Raw genomic sequence first — 22,421 nt, forward strand, 5'->3', positions numbered from 1 at the left:
CCCTGCAGCTCGCAGCTGCTGCGGGCTGAAGTCCCAGAGGTCTGCAGAAGTCACGGATTCCATGACTTCCGTGACCTCTGTGACCAAATCATAGCCTTACCCATGAGTTATGTCTCTGATGTCACATACAGCTGTAACCTAGGGGCTCTTCTCCCTCCCCACAACTGAGATGGGACAGGATGCTACTTCTCAGAAAAGCAATATCCCAGATATAAAACTGGGGTGGTAGAAACCGAGGCAGTCTGTTTGCATCATAAAGACACAGTAAAGAGCAAAACCCACAATTTTTGGTTTTGTAGTTCCCCTTTAACATTGAATACGGGGGTATTTTTAATGGGTTAGATAGGGCTGTTACTGCAATAGAACTCACAAATATAAAGCTTTCAAAGACAGCAGCCAATAGCCAGTGCAATAAGATCACACTTTATGAGGGAGCACCACAACTGGCTGTGGTGAGTCAGAGAGGGGAAGTTTCTAATTAAAAAGAAAAATCGGGCTGTTGAGATGTACAGACTACTGAGATGCACTTGGACCCACTAATATAAAACAAACACACACACACTAAGGGACTACACAAAGACACTCCAGATAAGCCAGTCTGAAATGCATCAGCTGAACTCTGGATAAGCAGAGAGTGTGAAAACCAATGTGCAATTGGTTCAGGTTTCCAGCCTACTGATCCAGCCCTCAGCAAAAGCAAATTAAGCAGCCGCTCCTGGTCTTGCTCTTTCAAGACTCCTGCAAGCTGTACAACTCAGACTCAGCACCATGGCCTTCCCCAGTGGAGGTAGAAGGGAAGGAAACTCACAGGACACCCCTTGTACAGTAGCAAGACCAGAGAAAATGGCACCTCATGGCCTGGATTCCCTTCTATCAGCTTGGAGCACTATGAATAAGTGTTAACCCTTCTAACTTCAATACAGCGTGTTGAAAAAGCCAATTATTTTGTATGTTGACTCTAGAGGTGGACCCAACATCACACTCAACTAAGATAACATCCTGGATTTGTGGTAGTTGGAGGAAAACTGGGGTTTGGAACCCGCAAACAGGGGGCAGTTTGCAAATGGTTGTTATCTTTATAGTGAGCTGAACCAAAACCACAGAGCCAAAAACCCTGGAACTTCTGAATGTTTGAAATTCAGACCTAGATGTAAACTTTTTGGCTTGGGTCCCTCTCCCATTTATTGATTTAATTAACACACTATGTGTGTTTCATTACAGAATACTCATTTTAGAAATGAAGTTAACCTAGTATCTTCTCATTTCCCATTTAACTTTGAGAAAAAGCTTTACATGAAACTGGGTTATATCTGACAATTAAAACACCTACTGTGGCGTCCTGAATGTCTCTCTTCTCTAGTATGACACTCAGACCTTCATCCGTTGTTACCACCTGGAGACCCTTTCTGTTCTGAGCACCTCTACTTTCTCTGGGCTGGTGGCCTGTTTTGGACTGAGGCAATAAACTGTGTTGGGGTGATTTCTCTGTAAACACTTCTTTCAAGGCATCAGTGAGAACCTGAACTGTTTTTTCTGTAAAGTCCACAAGATGAATCTCCTTCAGGCAGCTTTCCCCCGGAGAATCTTCCAAGGTTTCCTTGATGGATTTTGCAATTGACTGTGCACACAGTTTTAACGGGAATCCAAATATCCCAGAGCTAATAGCCGGGATGGCTATGGAATGATGATTGTACGTTTCAGCCAGGTGGAGGCTTTCCTTTACTGCTCTTTTTAACAAGCGCACACACTTTTCTGCCTCGTGATCCCTCCACCTGGGCCCAACAGCATGAATCACCTGTTTACATGGGAGGTTCCCAGCATCTGTAATAACAGCACGGCCGGGCTGCAAAGGGCCTCGTTTCCGCACAATACGGTCACATTCTGTTTGTAGTTCTGGCCCTGCAGCTTTTAAAAGGGCCTCAGCAAGGCCACCAATATGCTTTAAGTCCTCATTTGATGCATTCACCACAACGTCAGCTGGATGACTGCACAAGTCCCCTTTATAAACTGCTACTGCAACTCCATCTTGCAGGATCATTTTACAGCGGAGCTGTTTTGTCGTATCATTACCATCTTCTCTTTGTTCTTCTCCATCTTCTTGCAGCCTGATCAGACAGTTAAATTGATGCTTTACCTCACTAACATACAAGTGTTCTTTGTCTCTGAAAAATGCTTTGGCTCCTGGTTTATCAATTAACACATCTGTAGAATATAGCGAAGATTGAACAAATTCTATCAGGCGGATGCCCTTCAATACTTCTACCTTTGGTCCACTCAGGGAAATACTTTTACGTGAAGTCCGTGTGCCAAAATTAATCGTCACATCTTTCTTTCTCAATTCATGACAAATGTGGGATTTTTCCTTCTCTATGAACTGTACAACTGCCACAGACTGAACTGGGATTAATTTTTGCACCTGTGTGTTTCTATCTACAAACTCAGAAAGCTTTCGATAAGCTTCTGCTACGGCTTTAGAATAACCAGCAATAACTACTTTCTGATCTCCTTCCAGAGAGCGCAGGTCATCCATTATTAGAGTTTCCTGGAATGCATTATATGTCTTGTACAAGGTGCTAGTGAGTTCCCTCCATTCTCTCTTTTTGATGACTTCTCGGTCTTCCAGAGGAATGCATTTATAGTCTAACTCTGTCTTCATTCGTTCTTCTGCTTCTAAGAGAACTTTAGGAGAGTCTCCTACCAGCAGTACAGTATCATTCTCAAGCTGATAAAAGGCATTAACTTGATTTGTCACAAATAAGCTCTGTGACAGAGTTTCATTATCGATGTGCTGTAGGAACTGGAAAATCTGAGGATCAACAGTAATTGACTTCTGTGCCATGTTCTGCACCTTTTCCAGTATGTCACTTTTGACTTTATAAACTTCTGCAGCTATTCCACATAGGCCAACTGACTTCTTTGCAGCATCATAAGAGATCTTCAAGCATGGGTACTCCTTGTAAATATTCTTCTCTAGCCCAGCATTGTGTAAAATTGCATACTTTCCTGGGGGAACTGACACAGTTATTTCTATATTTTGCTTTTCCCTTTCTGTTTCTCTCACAGCCTTTTCCATGTGTTCTTTCAGTTCTTTCTCCACATCCTCCACAGCCAACATGTCACCTGCTATGATAACCATCTCCTTAGAAATGTCAGGTATAGTCAAAACACCGTCCTTCGCCAATCTATTTTTTATGGCTTCCCAAACCACTGCATTTACTTTGCACTTAATAGCCTTGTACTTTGACATGACACAAGAGAACTCAGTGGAAACATCCTCTTTCCAAGTCCCAATCAATTTAATCATTGACCTTCTCTGTTTAGACAAAGTTGCTGAAGGACACAATGTAATTTCTGGGTGTGTACATTTGGTTTGGGGCCATTTTAGCTCACACTGGCAATTTTCCATTTCCTGGTTTATTTCTTGTATTAATCTATCATGGCTCTGTAAAAACTGCAAGATGTAAGGATCCACTGGGATTCTGATTGGTTCTGGCATCTTTGTTAGTGGTCTCTTCTTTCCATAAAGAGCTGTACCCAAAGAACTGTAGTACGGATGTACAGAAATTGGTGTTTGATCAAGGGAATGCTGCTTTCCCAAGACAGTATTCAGATCTAAAAATTAAAATATACAAAGAATTTCAATAAAAATTAAAAACATCAGCCTGAAACACTATTAAATAGAATAATAATTTGTCTTTTGTGTCTATTTCTGTGTTTTTTGGCTTCCAAAACACTATTTTCAGAGGGGTGGAGGAATCTGTTTTCTATCTGTTTCATTAAGTACACCTGGGCATCATTTAATTCACAGTTATGCTTTACAATGAGGCCTTATTGAGAGATGGGCAGGGAAGGGTGCCATATCAAAAGGAGGAGCAAATATTTCTTATTCTAAACTTTATCAAAAGAACTCTTGGTCCACTGCTCATCCAGAAAGTTATGTCAATTTGGGGGCATTTTCCTGCCATTTTAAATGGGATATAGACAATGCGATTGATGAGAGTACAAAAAGTGTCATTACCATGAGCCAGGTTATGCATCAAAGTCTAACATACTGAATCTTCTAAAGCAATCATTTAGCATGTTAGACAAAAATAAGTCACTTACCAGAGGTCTTCAATTAAAAGTCAAACAAAATTATTCTGGAAACCTTGGGACTCTGAATACAGGGAGTTATTTATTGGAGGTGACCCTAACACTAGGATGGGGCATTGGTTTCATGCTGATTCAAAGGAAACATTGCAACCGACTGAATTATCACCGCTTAATATCCCTTCCAGATGCAGAAGAAATTTGACCCTGCTTACCTTATGAAATCCAAACAGATCACAGCTCAAAGTGGTTTAAAGAACCTGATTTCCTTATCGTCACATATAATTAAACTATGATGAAAAACCATGGATGTGTTTATATTAGAAAACAACATCAGAGAGTCATCAATCCACTCATAACAGAGATATTAAAGGTTATATAAAGATCTCCTGTACACAGGATGGAATGGTTCTGAAATCCTGAACAGGCAACAAATACATGTGGGTATTTCTAGTGAACCAACCCATGGATTCTACTTAATTCTTATTTAGATATAAACTTTCATTGGGTCAAGTTCTGAGATGCTGAGAACCTGCAAGTCACATTGAGGCCAATGTTGAGTAGAGGTTGCACAACACCTCCTGGAAAGAACTCAGCACCTTGGAACAGGGCCTAAGCACTTTGCTTTTATGACACCAAACCTGACGTGGGTCTCTTATTAGTAGTGTAGCCATTTACTTTCAGACGCCAAGATGGTTAACCATTTTCTAAGAATATCATGTTCATTTTCTAATTAAAAGAAGTACTGAAAGTGAGACGGTCGTACCTTTGTGATCACAAAAAGTAATGATAGCTGAATTCTCCTCACAGAAATATTTAACATCTAATACTGGGCCACCTCCATTCTTTGGACTTTCAAAGTAGATCGTTATATAATCTTTAGGAACATTAGATGGTATGTTTTCAGCCTTGATGCTTTGTGTCAATTCAAGAAGCCTGGCAGTAATTTTTAAGTTTTTCATTCTGTTGTTTTGGGCACATACGTCCAAAAATTTCACGGTATCTGAAATCAGAAAATAGGCATTCATGAAACATTTTTTACTGTAGCAGTCTTAGGGCTCAGCTATGATTTCTGGAATGGTACTGAGTGTGGTTTGGTTCTCTTTACACGTGGAATGAAACCATTTTCAGCACTGGGCAAGTTTCCTAGTGTAAATACCACTGTGTTTGTGACAATGAATTCCACAGGCCAATTGTGTAATAAGGTATTTATTTATTTTGTAATACATTATTTCCAGTAATTAGTTTTAAATTAATTGTCTTTCAATTTTATTGGCTGTCCTTTTGTTCTTGTATTATCATAAAGGTAAAATAGGAGCACTCAATTTACTTTCTCAATACTATTCATTATTGTATTTATCCGACATGTCTCCTCCTATTAATCTCTTCTGCAAGATAAGTAGTTCTTATCTTTTTAATCTCTTGTCATAGGAAAGCGTTTCCATACTGCTAATATTTTCAACCCATCTCTGCACTCCATCCCCTCCTATTTCTGTTATATCTTTTCGGAGATGGAATGACCAGAATGGAACACAGCACTCTAAGTGTGGTTGCACCATCAATTTATGAAGTTGGCATGATAATATTTTCAATATTATTTTCTCTCAAAATTTTTCTACAGCCTCACATTTTGGTTGCCTTTTTGATAGTAGCTGTGCACTGAGCAGATGTTTTCTCGGATCTGTCTACAATGGTACTCAGGTCTTTTTCATGACTGATTGTAGTCAATCTAGATCCCAATTTACTATTCATTCAGATTTCTTTTATGGCAATTCTTAATGCATTAGGTGACAGCTACCTTTTAAAACTACACATAAAAATTACTGGCGGTGTACACTCTGTCTTACCTATACTTTTTAAAAAGCTAACTACGGCAGCATTTATTTCAGGTATAATTTCCATACTGAAGTCCTTGTCTCCTGATAAGCCACTGATAGTCTCCAACAGCATAATTAACATGCATTCTGTGACAGACTCTTCTATATTTTCAAGCACAAGTAGAGATGAAGTTGTTTGGGGGTGTTCTTGAACATTCTCCACATGGGGTACACTATTCTGCGCTGAACGTTCCTTTCTTTGCAAGACTTCCTGCACATCTAGTTTGACAAAAGTACAAATAAAAGAATGTCACTGGGTTACACAGCTGTACACACTCAATACATTTCATGGGGTAAATATATTAGGGCAAACTCAGCATTATTTTATTTTCTAATGTTTGTAATTTTTTTAAACTTTCATCCTGTCTCTTTCTCTCAAAAAGACTCTTGCTTTCTCTTCTGGAAAAAGTAAAATGATTATGGGGACAAAAGCTTCGCTTAAGTTACTGTATACCGTAAAACATCAAAGGGTTGTCATACCTATCTACAGGAAAATCACCCAGAGGAATAGAGCCTCATCCATCACATCTGATAAAACATCAAAAGAACATTACTTCTGAGGGCATTCTGTGCCAAAAATTTTAATAGTCTGTGTACAGTATATTAAAATTCTGCAAATTTTGTCAAATAAACGTGGAACATGGCATTGGGGAGCACAGGCCACTGGCTGCACACAGGTGGGAGATCAGTGTGCAGCTTTCCCCCTTCACCCCCCCGGACACGGGCTCAGTGGTGAGGCTTCACCCAACCCTGACACACCACAAGGACCAGGCTTGACCCAGAAACACCCCAGGGCCCTGCCCCTCTGTGTGGGCAGGCAGACTCGGCAAGGCGGGATCCAAGTGTGGAGGGGCTTAATGTGAAGGGATCCAGGTGTGGGCTGATAGGATTCTGTGTGGGGCAATCTGGGCGTGGGGGGGCTCAGTGGGGGATCCAGATGCACAGGGGCTTGTTGAGGGTTCTGGGTGCAACAGTAAAGGGACTCTGCAGAGCGGTCCAGGTGAAGGTGGTTGTGGCTCAGTGGGGCGTGTGTGTCTGGGTTGGGGGAATAGAGCTCAGTGGGGGATCCGGATGCTGGGGAGCTCAGTGGGGGATCCAGATGCTGGGGAGCTCAGTGGGGGATCCAGATGCTGGGGGAGTGGGGCTCAGTGGGGTGGGGATTCAGGTGCAGCTGGTTGGGGCTTGGTGGGGGGGGGGATCCAGATGCGGGTGGCTCATCGAGGTGGTCCAGGTGCAGGGGGAATGGAGCTCATCAGGGGGGTTCTGAATGCGGGGGGGTGAGGCTCGGCGGGAGGGTCTGGGTACGAGGGGGTCTGGATGCATGGGGCTTGGGCGGATGGGGGAGCAGCTCCCTGTACAGGGATCCCTCTCGCTGCAGCTGAGGAGCAATGGGGAAGTGTGGGGCGTGGGGATGCCGTGCAGGGGAAGAGGAAGTCCTGTCCTCCCCAGCCCAGCTGTGACTAGCAACTGAGGCTGGCACAGGGTAGGAGTCACCAGCTGGGTCTTCCCCAGTCCTGCCTCCTGCTCCACCGTGATTTACCTCTCTGCTGGCTGCCCTGGGTATCTGAAACATACTGCTGGAAAGGGTCACATGACCACTCTTGTGGCTTCCCTGTCAGAAAGTCATTTTTCTGCAGGGAAGCAAAGACATATGCAGAGGACATAAATTCTGCACATGCGCAGTGGTGCAGAATTCCCCCAGGAGTAAGCACACAAGCATAAACTGAAGATGGGCTTAAGATACAAAACATGGCTGCACATCCAAAGTCTGGAGGTTTTTAATATTTGGGGGCCCATCTCTAACATGAACTAATATAACACAGATGCTAAATTTAAGTACCCATTGTTAGAAGCAGGGAAGAGCTAAGAAAAGAAGCACTGAATAAACATTAAGATAGAGACAGTTATTTACTGTTATAGTTTATTGTAATGTCTAAAATAGGATTGATATTAAATTTTGAGAAATCAAAAATGTCTATAAAAGTAATTGTAACAACAGAAGAATTTCCTGGTTAACCTAACTTCCTTAACCTGAAGACTGAACTTTACTTTTTCACTGGTGATGATTAGTTTTGCTGTCTGAGATACTATTCTCTAGATCACACTTTGAATGAGAAAGTTTACCAGAGTACTGCTGGGAAGGGGGGTCTAAGTAAGCTCATTAACGTATTAATGAGATGTATAATTTTTCATAACAACATTTGAAGTTATCCCTTTGTAGTTCTGCATTCTGCCGGCAACAGGATCTTCCACTGTGTCTTTTCAAGTTAGTATCGCAATATGTGACTGCACAGCCTGACCCAAATACATGGGCACCAATGTAACTATGTCATAGAACCAGGAAATACTTGCAAGCATCATATTTCTGTAGAAGAATCTTGAAACTAGACATACACAAAGATCCCTCACCTATGCTTAACTCTTTCAGTGCCTGTCCTCCACAGCTATTGTTCTTCCATTGGCATCCCATTGAAACCAATGGAATACGAAAGATAGTTTTGGATGTACCTGATAATCTGGTACACTGACCAGACAGGTGGTGTGTTTTACGTAGTCATGCCTAGAATTTTCAGTGACAGCCAAGGTATTTAAGGGACACACCATGGCTATTTAAACCTTGAATGAGACAGGTGCATAAAAAGGAACGGAAAATTATTAGTTTCAAGAGCATATTTAGCTGACTGAAGTTGTCTTTTCTGCACAGGGAGGAGAAAAGTGTCATAAAAGTCTCAGAGTTTGAGCACTTTCAGTAGAATTGCAGAATAGGCACTTGCTGATCATGTCCCAGATATTCCTGTTTCTCAGCCGCCTATCTTTCTGACCAGCTTTTGAAGCCAAACCCAGAGAGACATCGTTCTGAACAACTCCCTAGAGAAGTACAGCTCAGTGATGAAAGAGAAGTTTTACTTCTAGCACCAACATTTTCATTCGATGAAGAACCACACTGTTCTTCTATGTGCTATATGATGAAGAACACTTTACCTTGCTCCTGGGCTTTGCCTGCTGTCTTTAAAGTCTAAAAAGAAAATGACAGTAGAATATTAACGAATGACCTGATGCTCCTGTTATTGCTTCAAAGCTCTGGATGCTGCAGGTTCGGTTTGTATTTATTTACCTGTTTGGGATCCAACTCTTCCTGAAACACGGCGTCTTCGATTGCACCTGTTGTTTCAGGCCATGTGACAACAAGTTTTAATCCTCCTGTCTCTGGCAAATCGAGCTCATGGGTCCTTTTCTCAAGAACTCGTTGCCTCACTAAAATATAAACAAAGAAAACTTATAACCTTGGTAGAAAGGATGGTCTGTATGTAGGTCTATGTGGCACTCTTATATCCTAATACCAGGTGACATCCTCCTCCACACTGAACAAGGTAAAATATAACCAACATCCAATAATCACATGAACATATTTTTAGACTCATGGCACGAATGCAACACATACTGAAATTTGCTCAGTCAGACCATGGCATCCCTTGTTTGGCCCAACGGGAGCACAAGCTCATTTCAAGGCTCTCTCAATCTCACGAAATCTTTCTCTGGTAAATTTACCTTTCCAGTTCTGCAATTTTGATCAGCATCCCTTGATCTTAAGAGCTGTAGAAAGTCACAGGTGGGGCAGCATACAGAGAATATTAGCTTTATATAAATACTAGCTTTGTTCATTTGTAGAAGAGTCATGAGAAGAGCAAAAATATATAAACACATTATTATTTATTAGGTATATTACCCTCATCACTCTTTGTATTTGGTAGTGCTCAGCAAAACCAGTCAGATTGGGGTCCTAATGCACTGGGTGCTGTAAAAACACATAGTAAGAGACAGTCCCTGCACTAAAGAACATTGATCATAGGCCCCAGTTACGCAAACACTTATCTAAGTTCTCAACTAGATGTATGTGAGTAGTCCTATTGGCTACCTCATTAAGCGAGTGCCTAACTGTTTGCAGGAATGGGGCCTAAAACTTTAAGCTCTTCAGTGTAGCGACTGTCTCTCATCACACATCTGCAGAGAACCCAACACAATAGGGCCTCAATTTCACTGGTGTGTCAGGGCACTACCCTAATACTAATGGGATTACTTGCATAGGTGCTGGAACTAGAGGTGCTGGGGGTGCTGGTCTGAAGTGGTTTCCATCAAATACAGGGTTTACAGTTTGGTTCAATGGCTCTCAGCACCCCCACTACTCAAATTGTTCCAGCACCCCTGACTACTTGTGTGCAGAAAGTTAGCATGAGTATAAATGTTTGCAGGATTAGGGTATCAGGTGGATCTAGTCTCTGCATTATGACGGGGAACCTGTCACAGAGACTTTCCATTGTGCATACCAACATAAATGTCATGATCTCAATCCAGACATACCAGAGGATTAATCTATCCTCTATACCAGATACTGATTGCACCATGAAACCTGAACATGTTTACTTTCTTGTACACCGTTTTTGAACCAGTGGCTCCATCTAGTGGATATTTTGGTTTTTTGTTGGTTTTTGTTTTTAAGGCTTGCTCAGAGTCAAAGATATATATTTGGCAGATTTGTGGTAGGGACAAATGAACGGCCTTAATCAACTTAAAAATTACAAAAAGAAAAAAGGAATTGCTTGTATCGGGAGGTCTGAGATCTACTGAATCTAACATGTGTGGGATGGGGAACATGGACATATAGACGACACCCACTTTTCCATTCAGGAGCTATGAGTCGATCGTTTACAGGAATATGTTCTAAAGAGAAGAAGCTTGTAATAAATAATAAGATATTACATCAATATAGCACTTTCACCCCCAGTGCTTTACAGAACTTGGGGCAGGCTGTCAGTGCCCCTAACATGGCCACGCAGGGGAGTAAGGTTTATTTCCACACCTCTGTGCAGCCTGGCCGGATCATCGTGAGATTGATGCTGTGAGAGCTGGCTCTGTGGGACCAATACTCCCTGCCCCAGCCCTCAAACAGGAGCATATGCATAGGGAATGGTAGAGAAAGGCAGGGGGTGGGGACTGAACCAGCTCCAAGGCCCCACCCCCTAATATAATGACCAACAGAGCTGGGCTGACACAAGCAGGAAGTAACCTGCACCCTGTAAAAGGCTGCAATAATTTAATTACTCCATTCACCAAGTCACAATTCCTTCCCAAGGTTCCTTCTGGGGCAAAGCACTTGCACACTGCCCCTTACTCAGAGCAGGAGCAAAGGCTCCATCTAGCCCTTGGTAAACTGTTGTATATATGGAAGAAACATTTCACCCAGCCCTGAAATGCAGCCACTTCTGGGTGGCATGCAGGAACTGTTTAACAGCACAGAGCAACACTAAATAACAGTTTGCTGACTTCAAAATAATACCTCCATCTGAACTTATTTTTACCTATTGATACAACACTTAGGATTACAAAAAGAAAAAAGAGTTCTCTTTTTATAAGTATGCTTAAATTGTGTACTTGGCAGCACCTTGTATATAGTAATTTTCTCTGTTTCCCCGATTTCTGTAAGTATTTCAGCAATAAAAGAAAATATTTTTTAAATGTAAAAATTTACAAAAGCCAAAAATTGGCATGGGGACTCAAAAGTACGTGTAATATCCGAAACTACTTGTAACCTGTTTTTATCGTTTGTTTGTTTTTTTTAAATCACTAGATTTCAAGCTGATCATATCCCTTTAGGAACAGAGGAGGAGACTATCCTATTTAATGAATCAACAAGGCAAATTTAAGTTAAAGTGAAGGCAATTACACTGAGGCATTTGCCCGGGACCACAAGGCTGCAACATTCCCCTAACTCTGGCAAAAATGCCAAGGAATCTTTAATGGTCTCAAGAAGTCATTACCTCATTTTTATATCCCATCTGAAGGACAGCAGGGCTGGTTCCCTACTGTCTTTCATTCTGTGTGCTACTGTGCAAAGTCAGTACAAAGTGGTAAAGTTATACACCCATTTTGCACAGGCATATGTAACTACACAGAGTGTAAGGCCATACCCAGCATCTCTAACAGCACTGGACCCCTAGCTACTATGCAGAAATACCGGCATATAACAACCTCTGAATGCCACTTATCGAGGAAGAACATCCAACACTGCTTCCCAAGTCACACGGCTTTCCCAGATGGAGGTCTTTCATCCAAATACTGATAAAGCCCAGTGCTGTCCAGCTTGTGAGTTCTAACACAACCAGATGTGATGTGAACAGCATAGAGGACTAAGTGGCACAGATTCCCATCTCTCAGTGAAACGGCAAGATGAGATTAATGTGACGCAGACAGGCTGGTTACCAGAGCCGGAGCCTGGATCTTTACACTGCAGTTTTTTGCCCTGCAACCTAAGCCCCACAAACCCGAGTCAGCTGACACAGGCCGGCCAAGCATATTTAACTGCAGTATAGACATCACCTGGCTCACAGTTCAAAAGAAAATGTACAGGCATGGAGATTATTTTCCCATTTCGGATGGGAGCTTAAGCATGTTCTTAAACCCCAATGAAGTCAACAGGCCTCAAGCACATGCTTAAAAGTTGAAGATTTTCCTGAATCAAGGCCTCCATGAACTGATGAGATTATGTCCATGAGGGGCTGGCAGATATAAACTACAATTGTCAGGATGGTTATATGAGGCCATTACATAGGACAGGAGCTTTCTGTGCATTGGTAAAGTTCACCAGAGAAGTTGACAAAGTACAGAGCTAGAAGGAGAAACATTTCCAGTACTGGAAAGTTATGACAGGTTTTCCTGAAGAAGCCTATGTAAATTGTTATTAAAAAATACAGGAAATCCGCACAACATATGCTCAAAAAATAGGCAGATTTTCACACTGTATCCTTCAAAAACAAAACAAAACTCCAAGAGCTTGCAGGGGCCTAAGTGGGCCTGAGACCCCCGCGGAAAGCTGCCCCCCACTGAAATGGTGCCCCTGCCCACCTAGAGCACAGTTCGGTCAGATCAAACCTGGACAGGGCCAAACTGGAGAGAGATTCCCTGGGGCGAGGGAGAGGACCCGACCCACCCACACAGCCTTGCCCTGCGGCCCGTGGGCCCCTCACTCACCCGGACTCCTGCAGGGAGCGGACACACACATTCCGAGCAGACATTTGTTGCCCACATTACATACAAAGCAAAGCGAGCCGTGCCCCCCCCCCCCGCCCCGCCTTACCTTCCTCCTGGGCGAAGCAAACCAGGACCTGGCCGGGCCGCTCCTGGATCTCGCACTCCCCCCCTCCGGATTTCTTCCCGCTCTGGAAGTAGCAGAGGAGTTTTTTCTTTAGGTTCTTGGGGAGCCCCGAGCCCCCCCAGGCCCCCTCCACCAGCAGCGGGAAGGGGCACGTCGCCTCCCCGGCCATGACCAGCTCCTGCTGACTGGCCTGGGCGAGTCCCCGTCTTGCAGGGCCAGTTTCACTTTCATTTCTCCGCAAGGCGTCCGCTCCCCCGCCTCTCTTTCTCTCTGGCTGGGGGGGGCGGAAGGCAGAGCCGGTGACCAGACCCGCTTCCCGCAGACACAGCAGTCGCCCCCGCCCCGGAGAAGCCAAACCTCCCGCTGCTCCTGCCCTCCCCCGCGCCACCCAAAGCTCCTGTCCCGGCAACACATATTCCCTGGACCCCCACCTGGCCTTATCCCTTCCCTTGCACCCCTCATTCCCTTCCCCCCCCCAGCAGACATACCCCCCCCCCTCCACACACCTACCCACAGCCAGGTGTCCTCGTAAAACGTGTTATTTAGCAGAGAAGGTCTGCCTGGATTGTGCAATGTCAGCAACGAAATGACCTGCAGAGTATGGTGAAGCCAAAAGAGAGTGAGGTGCTGGTGTGTATAACTTTACTGTGGCAAAGAAATACAGCTTCTCACCGTGCACAGGGAAAGCCGTCTCCCCCATGCCCTGACCCTTTGCCAGTGCAGCCCTGCCTGCCAGTGGTTTTGTAGTCTTATTTCCACAAAATAGCCCAATCAGGGAGGAATGCTGTACAACGCAGAGTGAATAGGTATACAAGGCACACAGCTGGTTACTCTACAATCTGCAGTGATATATATCATTATGTCCCTCTTTTATATTTGTAACCCTTCTGCCCATCACAGTTGGCAGCAACAAGGGCCGGGTTCAGTATCTAGGGGTTCCATTCCAATAACACAATGCAAAACCGGCTCGAGCCCCCACCCAGTGACCTGGGACAAATATATACCACCAACGCTGAGCGCCTCTATGAGGCAATACTTCCCCTCTCGCAAGCACATAGTCTGAGTGTGACAAAACCCTTTTAATAACAAGAGAGAAACAATGTGGCATCATGTTGGGGAAACACCACCAACAGGATTCATAACAATCCATGAGCCAAAACCCACCCCAAGCAAATTGGGCCGTGTCCTTTCCCTTTAGTTCTTGAGTCCAGCAACCCAAAAGTCACACAAAATCCCAAAAGTCCAACAACCCAAAAGCCTCTGTCCCTGGTCATGGCAGCCCCAGAATTCAAAAGTTTATCTGCAGAGTTTTACCTCCCAACCTGGGTGGAAATGGGGGGGGGGGGTTACCTCTCTGTGGGGCTCCGCTCCACCAGCCACAAATTGCTCTGCTCATCATCCCGTAAGCCACTCCCACCGTCCCACAAAGTGCTCCAGGATACATCTTCAGCCCCCACCCACTACTTAACACAACACTCAGTGATTTCAGCTCTTCGTAATTTTAGCTTGTAGAAGGGGAGCCTCAGCGATCCTACACCATCGGCCCAAAGTCAACTCAGCTCAGCAGCCTATAACTAGACTCCTAATGGAATCAAAACTGGCTCTGATATTCACCTGTAGAGAGAGGAGACAGTACAATTAGCATGTACAGCCCACACCACCAGATATTAATACCAACCCCCAGGCTCTCTCATTTCACTAGGTTTTGGAACCCATGACCCTTGCCTAGTGAGTACTGCTTAGTTGATGGTGAGTCCCTCCATCATAACAAAAGGCCAAGTACAGTTCCACTATTCACATAATCAGGATAATAACAGTTTATTCTTCCTGCCCCAATAACAGAGAAACTGGGGCTCCTGCAGCTGCCAAAGTGACAATCTGGGGGGGGTGGGTGTGCCTATGCAAATGAGATCAGCCCCTGAAGTTCTTTTCCATAACCCACCACGACTCACCACCAGATGTCAGGGTAGAGCTCATCACTCTGCTTACACATTCTTCTGCAGTGCAAGGCCTGATCCCTGGGCAGGGGAATTTCCAATACACACCCTAGAAAGCTCCATTACTACCTTCTCACTATGACAGAAAAGAGCTGTTTGTCTTTGTGAAGCTGTTATTTACAGTTCGCACTTCTAGGCTTCTTGCTGGAAGCAGCCCACTGGTGGAAAATGCATGTGAGGTAGGGTGACCAGATGTCCCGATTTTATAGGGACAGTCCCAATATTTAGTGCTTTTTCATATATAGGCACCTATTACCCCCAACACACTGTCCCGATTTTTCACACTTGCTATCTGGTCACCCTAATGTGAGGTATGAAACTACCAGAAGTGTGGGAGCACAGCCAAGAATCTGAGAGGACACAAAGCCACCTTGCTTCATCCTATGACCTAACTCAGTGGTTCTCAACCAGGGGTATGTAGACCACTGCTGGTATACAGAGGTCTTCCAGGGGGTACATCAACTCAGCTAGATAGTTGCCTAGTTTTACAACAAGCTACATAACAAGCACTAGCAAAGTCCGTACAAACTAACATTTCATCAAGACAATGACTTATTTATACTGCTCCATATGCTCTGCACTGAAATGTAAGTACAATATTTGTATTCCAATTCAGTAATAATGTGATGTGACACTTTTGTATTTTTATGTCTGATTTTGTAAGCAAGTAATTTTTAAATGTGGTGAAACTTGGGGTGTGCAAGACAAATCAGACTCCTGAAAGGGATGCAGTAGTCTGGAAAGGTTGAGAAACCACCAACCTAAACTATGCCCTGCTCAGCTTGGGCTCAGTTCAGAATCAGGGTCACTCTAACCTCAAATCACACTCCTCCCTCCAGTACAAGCTAATATATACTTTTAAACATGTAAACAGAATTTAATATTTTTCATATACAATGGCTAAATCAAACCTGGAAATAACTACACCAAATAAATTAAGATAAATAAAGGTATTGGGCTGAAATCCCAGCTAAGGGAGATCCTAGGAGGTGGGGCAGATATAAGGAAGAGGGATTTTATGGAATGGGGTTTCCTGAGGGATGGTAGAAAGGGATGGAATAAAGAAGAATACAGGCTGGGAGGGAGAAAGGGAAGTTGAACAGAAAGAAATTGGGGAAAGGGAGAAGGGGCAAAAGCAGTGAAAAGGGGAGGGGACAGAGACTGGAGGGACAAAGGAGAAGGAGGGTATGGCAAATGTTTTCCCTAATTATTTTCTTTCAGTAACATCTCTGCAAGTCTGCACAATGGGTTTTTTTCTGTTCTGCAAAGGATTATTGGGGAGCAACTCAAGCTGGTTCTTAGTAACATTTTCTGTCAGCTACACCAGTTCCGTGTGCTGCCCAGGGGTGTCCTTCCAAAGCCGTATGACAGTACGTGAAAAAAAAATCTAACTTAATAAAACTTCTTTATAGGCAATTAACTGAATTCTTGGACAACTAGCTTGGTAGATAAATCCACACCCAACTTCTGTCACTTAATAAAACTGGTTGGGTCAGACGAATGAAGACATTACTTACAGAAAGCAAATGATCTGGTAGGAAATCTTCCTTTCTCCGTTTGTCCACAGTATTGGGAAGTAGTGAGTGGCATCAGAATCCAAGGAAGGGAAAGGACATTGTGTGCAATTCAATTCACCACTTTGAACAGACTAGAACCTATCTGGGGACCATCCCCTGAAGTACCTTCCTTCCAAAAAATGTTTCTCTGGGAGACTGGACGTCTAGCTTTTCATATGGTATGTGGGCAGTGATGATTATGTTGTCACTTTAAAAATATCTTCCAGAGATGTCTAGTGATCTAGCCGCCATGTCGAGCAGACACTGATCTAGACTGTAATAACCTCAGGGAATAGTTGATCTGAAGCGTTATAAAGGGAACTTATGCACCCCCTTTTCCATGTTACTATCATTGTCCCCTCTGCATTGTGTGTGAAATGCAATGAACCAGGAATCCGATTTCCTGACTGCTCAGTCTGCTTGAGGTGGAATTTTAAAGCTCTGAGCATGTCTAGAGCGAGCCACAACTTTTCCTGTTTGTGCTCTGGATGATAGGATTGTTTCTTGAGATGCATGGAAAGAAGAACTGACCTTGCTCAGAAAATACCAAGGAGTACAAAGAACCATGTGGTCCTGATGAAACAGACAATATGCCTCATGAAGGAAGGGGGCTGTTTGTTCTGACAGTCCTGTCTTGCTGTTGCAACAGCTACCAAAATGTAGAAAAAGAATGTTCCATTGCAAAAATTATGTTCTTAATAAAAATTGTTTTTAAAAGGAAAACTTAGATTCTGCGGATACTGAAGGCTTAGCTCTGAGGGAGAACCTTACCTTCCAGTGCTAGGAATGCAGCAGTCTCCTCAGTTTATGTCTCCAGCTGCGCTGAAAATGCCACTCTTTCCAGGGTAACAACCGGTCAAAGTAACGAAAGCCCAAATAAAAGCAAATCATTTCAGCTCTTCTCCCTTCTTCAGGGTGTAACTTCAATACTCCTGGTGTTCCCTTAGTCTAAGGCCTGCACCTAAATGTAGCTTGACCAAGCTACGCTCTCATTGGTGTGAAAAATTCATGCCTGAGAGACCCAGTTACACCGACCTAAGACCCAGTATAGACACTGCTTTCGTTGACCTACGGACTGCCTCTCAAGGGGGTAGATTTACTGCAGTGACAGAAAACCCCCTTCTCGTGCTGAGGCATATGTCTACACAACAACAGAACAGCTGCACTGGTGCAGCTGTGCCTCTGTAACACTTACACTGTAGACGTAGCCCAAGAGGAGCTGCCACCTTACATCTTCCATGAGCTGCACCCTTGGGCCCCTGTCTTGACCACAAACACTCCTTGTTTCTGTATTTCTTTCTTTCCCTGAGGCTACTTTCTTTTGCTCTGCTGCAGCTTGTTAGCTGTCTTCTCAGGACTTGGCTGTCTGGGTCTCTAGACAAGTGAATCCTTTTCTTGGGATATTTTGCTCAGCTGTCTGGCTGTTTCTTTAGTCCTAAAAGAGTCTTAAGATCTCTTCCAAAGTCTCTGACAGACTCTTTTCTTGGCTCTATTACAAGTGAACAACATGGGGAATAGATGGCCAGCCCTCTGTGGAGAAAGAGGTGGTTAGGGACTATTTAGAAAAGCTGGACGTGCACAAGTCCATGGGGCCGGACGAGTTCCATCCGAGAGTGCTAAAGGAACTGGCGGCTGTGATTGCAGAGCCATTGGCCATTATCTTTGAAAACTCGTGGCGAATGGGGGAAGTCCTGGATGACTGGAAAAAGGCTAATGTAGTGCCAATCTTTAAAAAAGGGAAGAAGGAGGATCCTGGGAACTACAGGCCAGTCAGCCTCACCTCAGTCCATGGAAAAATCATGGAGCAGGTCCTCAAAGAATCAGTCCTGAAGCACTTACATGAGAGGAAAGTGATCAGGAACAGTCAGCATGGATTCACCAAGGGAAGGTCATGCCTGACTAATCTAATCACCTTCTATGATGAGATTACTGGTTCTGTGGATGAAGGGAAAGCAGTGGATGTATTGTTTCTTGACTTTAGCAAAGCTTTTGACACAGTCTCCCACAATATTCTTGTCAGCAAGTTAAAGAAGTATGGGCTGGATGAATGCACTATAAGGTGGGTAGAAAGTTGGCTAGATTGTCGGGCTCAACGGGTAGTGATCAACGGCTCCATGTCTAGTTGGCAGCCGGTGTCAAGTGGAGTGCCCCAGGGGTCGGTCCTGGGGCTGGTTTTGTTCAGTATCTTCATAAATGATCTGGAGGATGGTGTGGATTGCACTCTCAGCAAATTTGCGGATGATACTAAACTGGGAGGAGTGGTAGATACGCTGGAAGGCAGGGATAGGATACAGAGGGACCTAGACAAATTGGAGGATTGGGCCAAAAGAAATCTGATGAGGTTCAATAAGGATAAGTGCAGGGTCCTGCACTTAGGACGGAAGAACCCAATGCACAGCTACAGACTAGGGACCGAATGGCTAGGCAGCAGTTCTGCGGAAAAGGACCTAGGGGTGACAGTGGACGAGAAGCTGGATATGAGTCAGCAGTGTGCCCTTGTTGCCAAGAAGGCCAATGGCATTTTGGGATGTATAAGTAGGGGCATAGCGAGCAGATCGAGGGACGTGATCGTTCCCCTCTATTCGAAATTGGTGAGGCCTCATCTGGAGTACTGTGTCCAGTTTTGGGCCCCATACTACAAGAAGGATGTGGATAAATTGGAGAGAGTCCAGTGAAGGGAACAAAAATGATTAGGGGTCTGGAACACATGACTTATGAGGAGAGGCTGAGGGAACTGGGATTGTTTAGTCTGCAGAAGAGAAGAATGAGGGGGGATTTGATAGCTGCTTTCAACTACCTGAGAGGTGGTTCCAGAGAGGATGGTTCTAGACTATTCTCAGGGGTAGAAGAGGACGGGACAAGGAGTAATGGTCTCAAGTTGCAGTGGGGGAGGTTTAGGTTGGATATTAGGAAAAACTTTTTCACTACGAGGGTGGTAAAACACTGGAATGCGTTGCCTAGGGAGGTGGTGGAATCTCCTTCCTTAGAAGTTTTTAAGGTCAGGCTTGACAAAGCCCTGGCTGGGATGATTTAATTGGGGATTGGTCCTGCTTTTGAGCAGGGGGTTGGACTAGATGACCTCCTGAGGTTCCTTCCAACCCTGATATTCTATGATTCTATGAACCCAGAGTTCCTTCCCCTTTTCTAGTCTTCCTCTCAGCAGATGGACCTCCTTCTAAGGGAGGCTGGTCTTACAGCAAATCCGGAGAAGTATAAATTAGAGAACAAAGACACCAAATACTATCCAGTAGGAAATGGTCACGTTCACACCCTGATAGACAAGGAAAAAACATTTAAAGAGTGGCTTGTTTCCATCCCCTCCCCTCCCCGCCCCACACATGATCCTTTAGACTAGAGATTAGAGGGTTACTACTGGGGGTTGTTCTTCATTTCACTAGAATAGCTGTCCCACTGGCTGACCTGATAAAACAGTTGGCACTCAAATGGGTTATGTGGACTGAGCATTATGAAAAGGTATTCAGTAAGAAAAAGGAAATATTAAGTACACAACCCTTTTCTACACAGCCTAGATTTTTGGATTGACAGTTTGTACTGCAAGCCAGTGCTTCAGCCTGACGTCGAGTTGGGATCTGCACAACCATAAGAGACCCAATATTCCACCATCAAGAAAGGATGTGATGTTGTTTGGTGGGTGGTGGAAGCACTGAGGCATCACCTCGCAGGTGACTAAACAGGAGCCATTGGGATGGCTAGATGTGATGAAGGACGCAAGATGGTAACTAGCTCTGAAAGGACAGTTACCTTTTCCGTAACTGGTGTTCTTCAAGATGTGCTGCTCATGTCCATTCCACAATAGGTGTGCATGCTAGCCATGTCCACCGGTGCTGGAAGTTTTTCCCCCTGGCAGTACCCGTAGGGGAGCACCCTTAGCAACCCCTGGAGTGGCGCCTTCATGGCACGGTATAAGGGGTGCTACACGCTCCCCCCACCCTCAGTTTCTTCTTGCCAGACAACTCCAACAGAGGGGAAGGAGGGTGGGACGTGGAATGGCAATGAGCAACACATCTCGAAGAATGCCAGTTACGGAAAAGGTAACTGTCTTTTCTTCTTCGAGTGATTGCTCATGTGCATTCCACAATAGGTGATTCCAAGCTATATCTGTTGGAGGTGGGTAGTTCACAGACTCTCAGGACGGAGTACAGCCCTGCCGAACCCAGCGTCCTCCCTGGTTTGGGAGACAATCGCATAATGCAAGGTGAACATGTGGACCGAAGACCATGTGGGAGCCCTACAAATATTCTGAACAGGGACATGGGCTAAAAAGGCAGCCGACGAGGCTTGCGCCCTAGTCAAGTGTGCCCTCACTGTCAACGGCGGGGGGGATTCCCGCCAGGTCGTAACAGGTATGAATACACGAGGTGATCCAGTTGGATAGCTGCTGAGTGGAGATCAGCTGACCTCTCATGCCTTCGGCCGAGGCAATGAACAGCTGCGAAGGTTTCCTGAACAACTTCATCCGTTCTAGGTCAAAGGCCAGAGCTCGTCTCACATCCAGCATGTGGAGGCAGTGCTCCTCCCTGGACGCATGGGGCTTGGGACAGAGGACCAGCAGGAAGACGTCCTGACCCATGTGGTAGGTGGAGACCACCTTAGGGAGGAACGAAGGATGCGGCTGGAGTTGGACTTTATTATTGTGGAACACCGCGTACGGAGGCTCGGCGATCAGGGCCGTGAGCTCCAAGAACCTTCTAGCTGATGTGATCGCCACCAGGAAGGCCACCTTCCACAAGAGGTGCAACCAGGAGCACGTAGCTAGCGGCTCAAACGGGGGACCCGTCAACCAGGCCAGCACCAAGTTCATGTCCCACTGTGGGACTGTGGGCCTAACATAAGGGAAAAGACAATCCAATCCCTTAAGGAATCAGCCAGTCATAGCATGGGAGAATACCGTGTGACCCTGCACTGGTGAGTGGAAGGCTGATATGGCTGCCAAGTGCACCTTGACGGACAAGGGCACAAGGTCCTGGGCTCTAAGGTTAAAGAGGTAGTTTAAAATTAGCTGGATTGGAGCAGCCACGAGCAAAACACCCTGATCAGCTGCCCACCGGGAAAACCAAGACCACTTTGCCAGGTAGGCCTGACGGTGGAGGGCCGTTTGCTTTCCAGAAGGATGTGCTGAACCCCTTCCAAGCACGTCCTTTCCTCCCGGCCTAACCATTGAGCAGCCATGCTGTGAGGTGGAGTGCTGCTAGGTTGGGGTGCAGGAGGCGGCCCTGGTCCTGGGATAGCAGGTCCGGGTGGGATGGCAACAGCCACAGCCATGGCAGGGCAACTGCCAGGCTTGTGAGAGTCCCATACCAATGTTGCCTGGGTCATGCCGGGGCAATCAGAAGGACCTGGGCCCTGTCTGTTTTTATTTTCTCCAAGACCTTGCTGATCAACAGGATCGGGGGGAAGGCATAGAGAAGCTGGCCCAACCAGGATAGGAGGAAGGCATCGGAGATGGCACCCACACCCAACCCCCCACCCCGGAGTAGAAGCAGGGACACGAGCGGTTCTGCCGTGTTGTGAACAAGTCCTCCTGGGGAGTGCCCCACACTTGGAAAAGCCTGTGCACTACCTCTGCGTGTAGCGACCACTCGTTCTGAGAGGAGAAGTCTCGGCTCAGGTAATTCAGGGCACCTGGTAAGTGGTGGGCTTGTAGCAAATATTGTGGGCTATACAGAAGTCCCACAGCCTGCGGGCTTCCTGGCAGAGGGCAGAGGAGCAGGCCCTGCCTTGCCGGTTGACG

General features: G+C 45.1%; 2 protein-coding genes across 2 annotated transcripts in view; both read right to left on the reverse strand.

Annotated features, from left to right (window-relative positions):
- LOC144271923 (protein mono-ADP-ribosyltransferase PARP14-like) overlaps positions 1–13,303 on the reverse strand; it is a 35,860-nt gene extending 22,557 nt beyond the window's left edge. Inside the window, exons 1-6 of the mRNA XM_077829579.1 lie at positions 13,099–13,303; positions 9,082–9,221; positions 8,949–8,982; positions 5,937–6,185; positions 4,856–5,092; positions 1,331–3,612 (exon numbers count right to left, since the gene is read on the reverse strand). Of these exons, the coding sequence (XP_077685705.1) occupies positions 1,331–3,612; positions 4,856–5,092; positions 5,937–6,185; positions 8,949–8,982; positions 9,082–9,221; positions 13,099–13,285 (3,129 nt within the window). The 5' untranslated portion in view covers positions 13,286–13,303. The remainder of the gene's footprint in view (positions 1–1,330; positions 3,613–4,855; positions 5,093–5,936; positions 6,186–8,948; positions 8,983–9,081; positions 9,222–13,098) is intronic.
- Positions 13,304–14,203: 900 nt separating this feature from the next.
- Positions 14,204–22,421, reverse strand: part of PARP14 (poly(ADP-ribose) polymerase family member 14) — a 63,222-nt gene continuing 55,004 nt past the window's right edge. The window contains exon 19 of the mRNA XM_077829586.1: positions 14,204–14,730. Coding sequence (XP_077685712.1) covers positions 14,708–14,730 — 23 coding nt within the window. The 3' untranslated portion in view covers positions 14,204–14,707. The remainder of the gene's footprint in view (positions 14,731–22,421) is intronic.

The sequence above is a fragment of the Eretmochelys imbricata genome, chromosome 11 (genome assembly GCF_965152235.1).
Source record: "Eretmochelys imbricata isolate rEreImb1 chromosome 11, rEreImb1.hap1, whole genome shotgun sequence".
NCBI lineage: Eukaryota > Metazoa > Chordata > Testudines > Cheloniidae > Eretmochelys > Eretmochelys imbricata.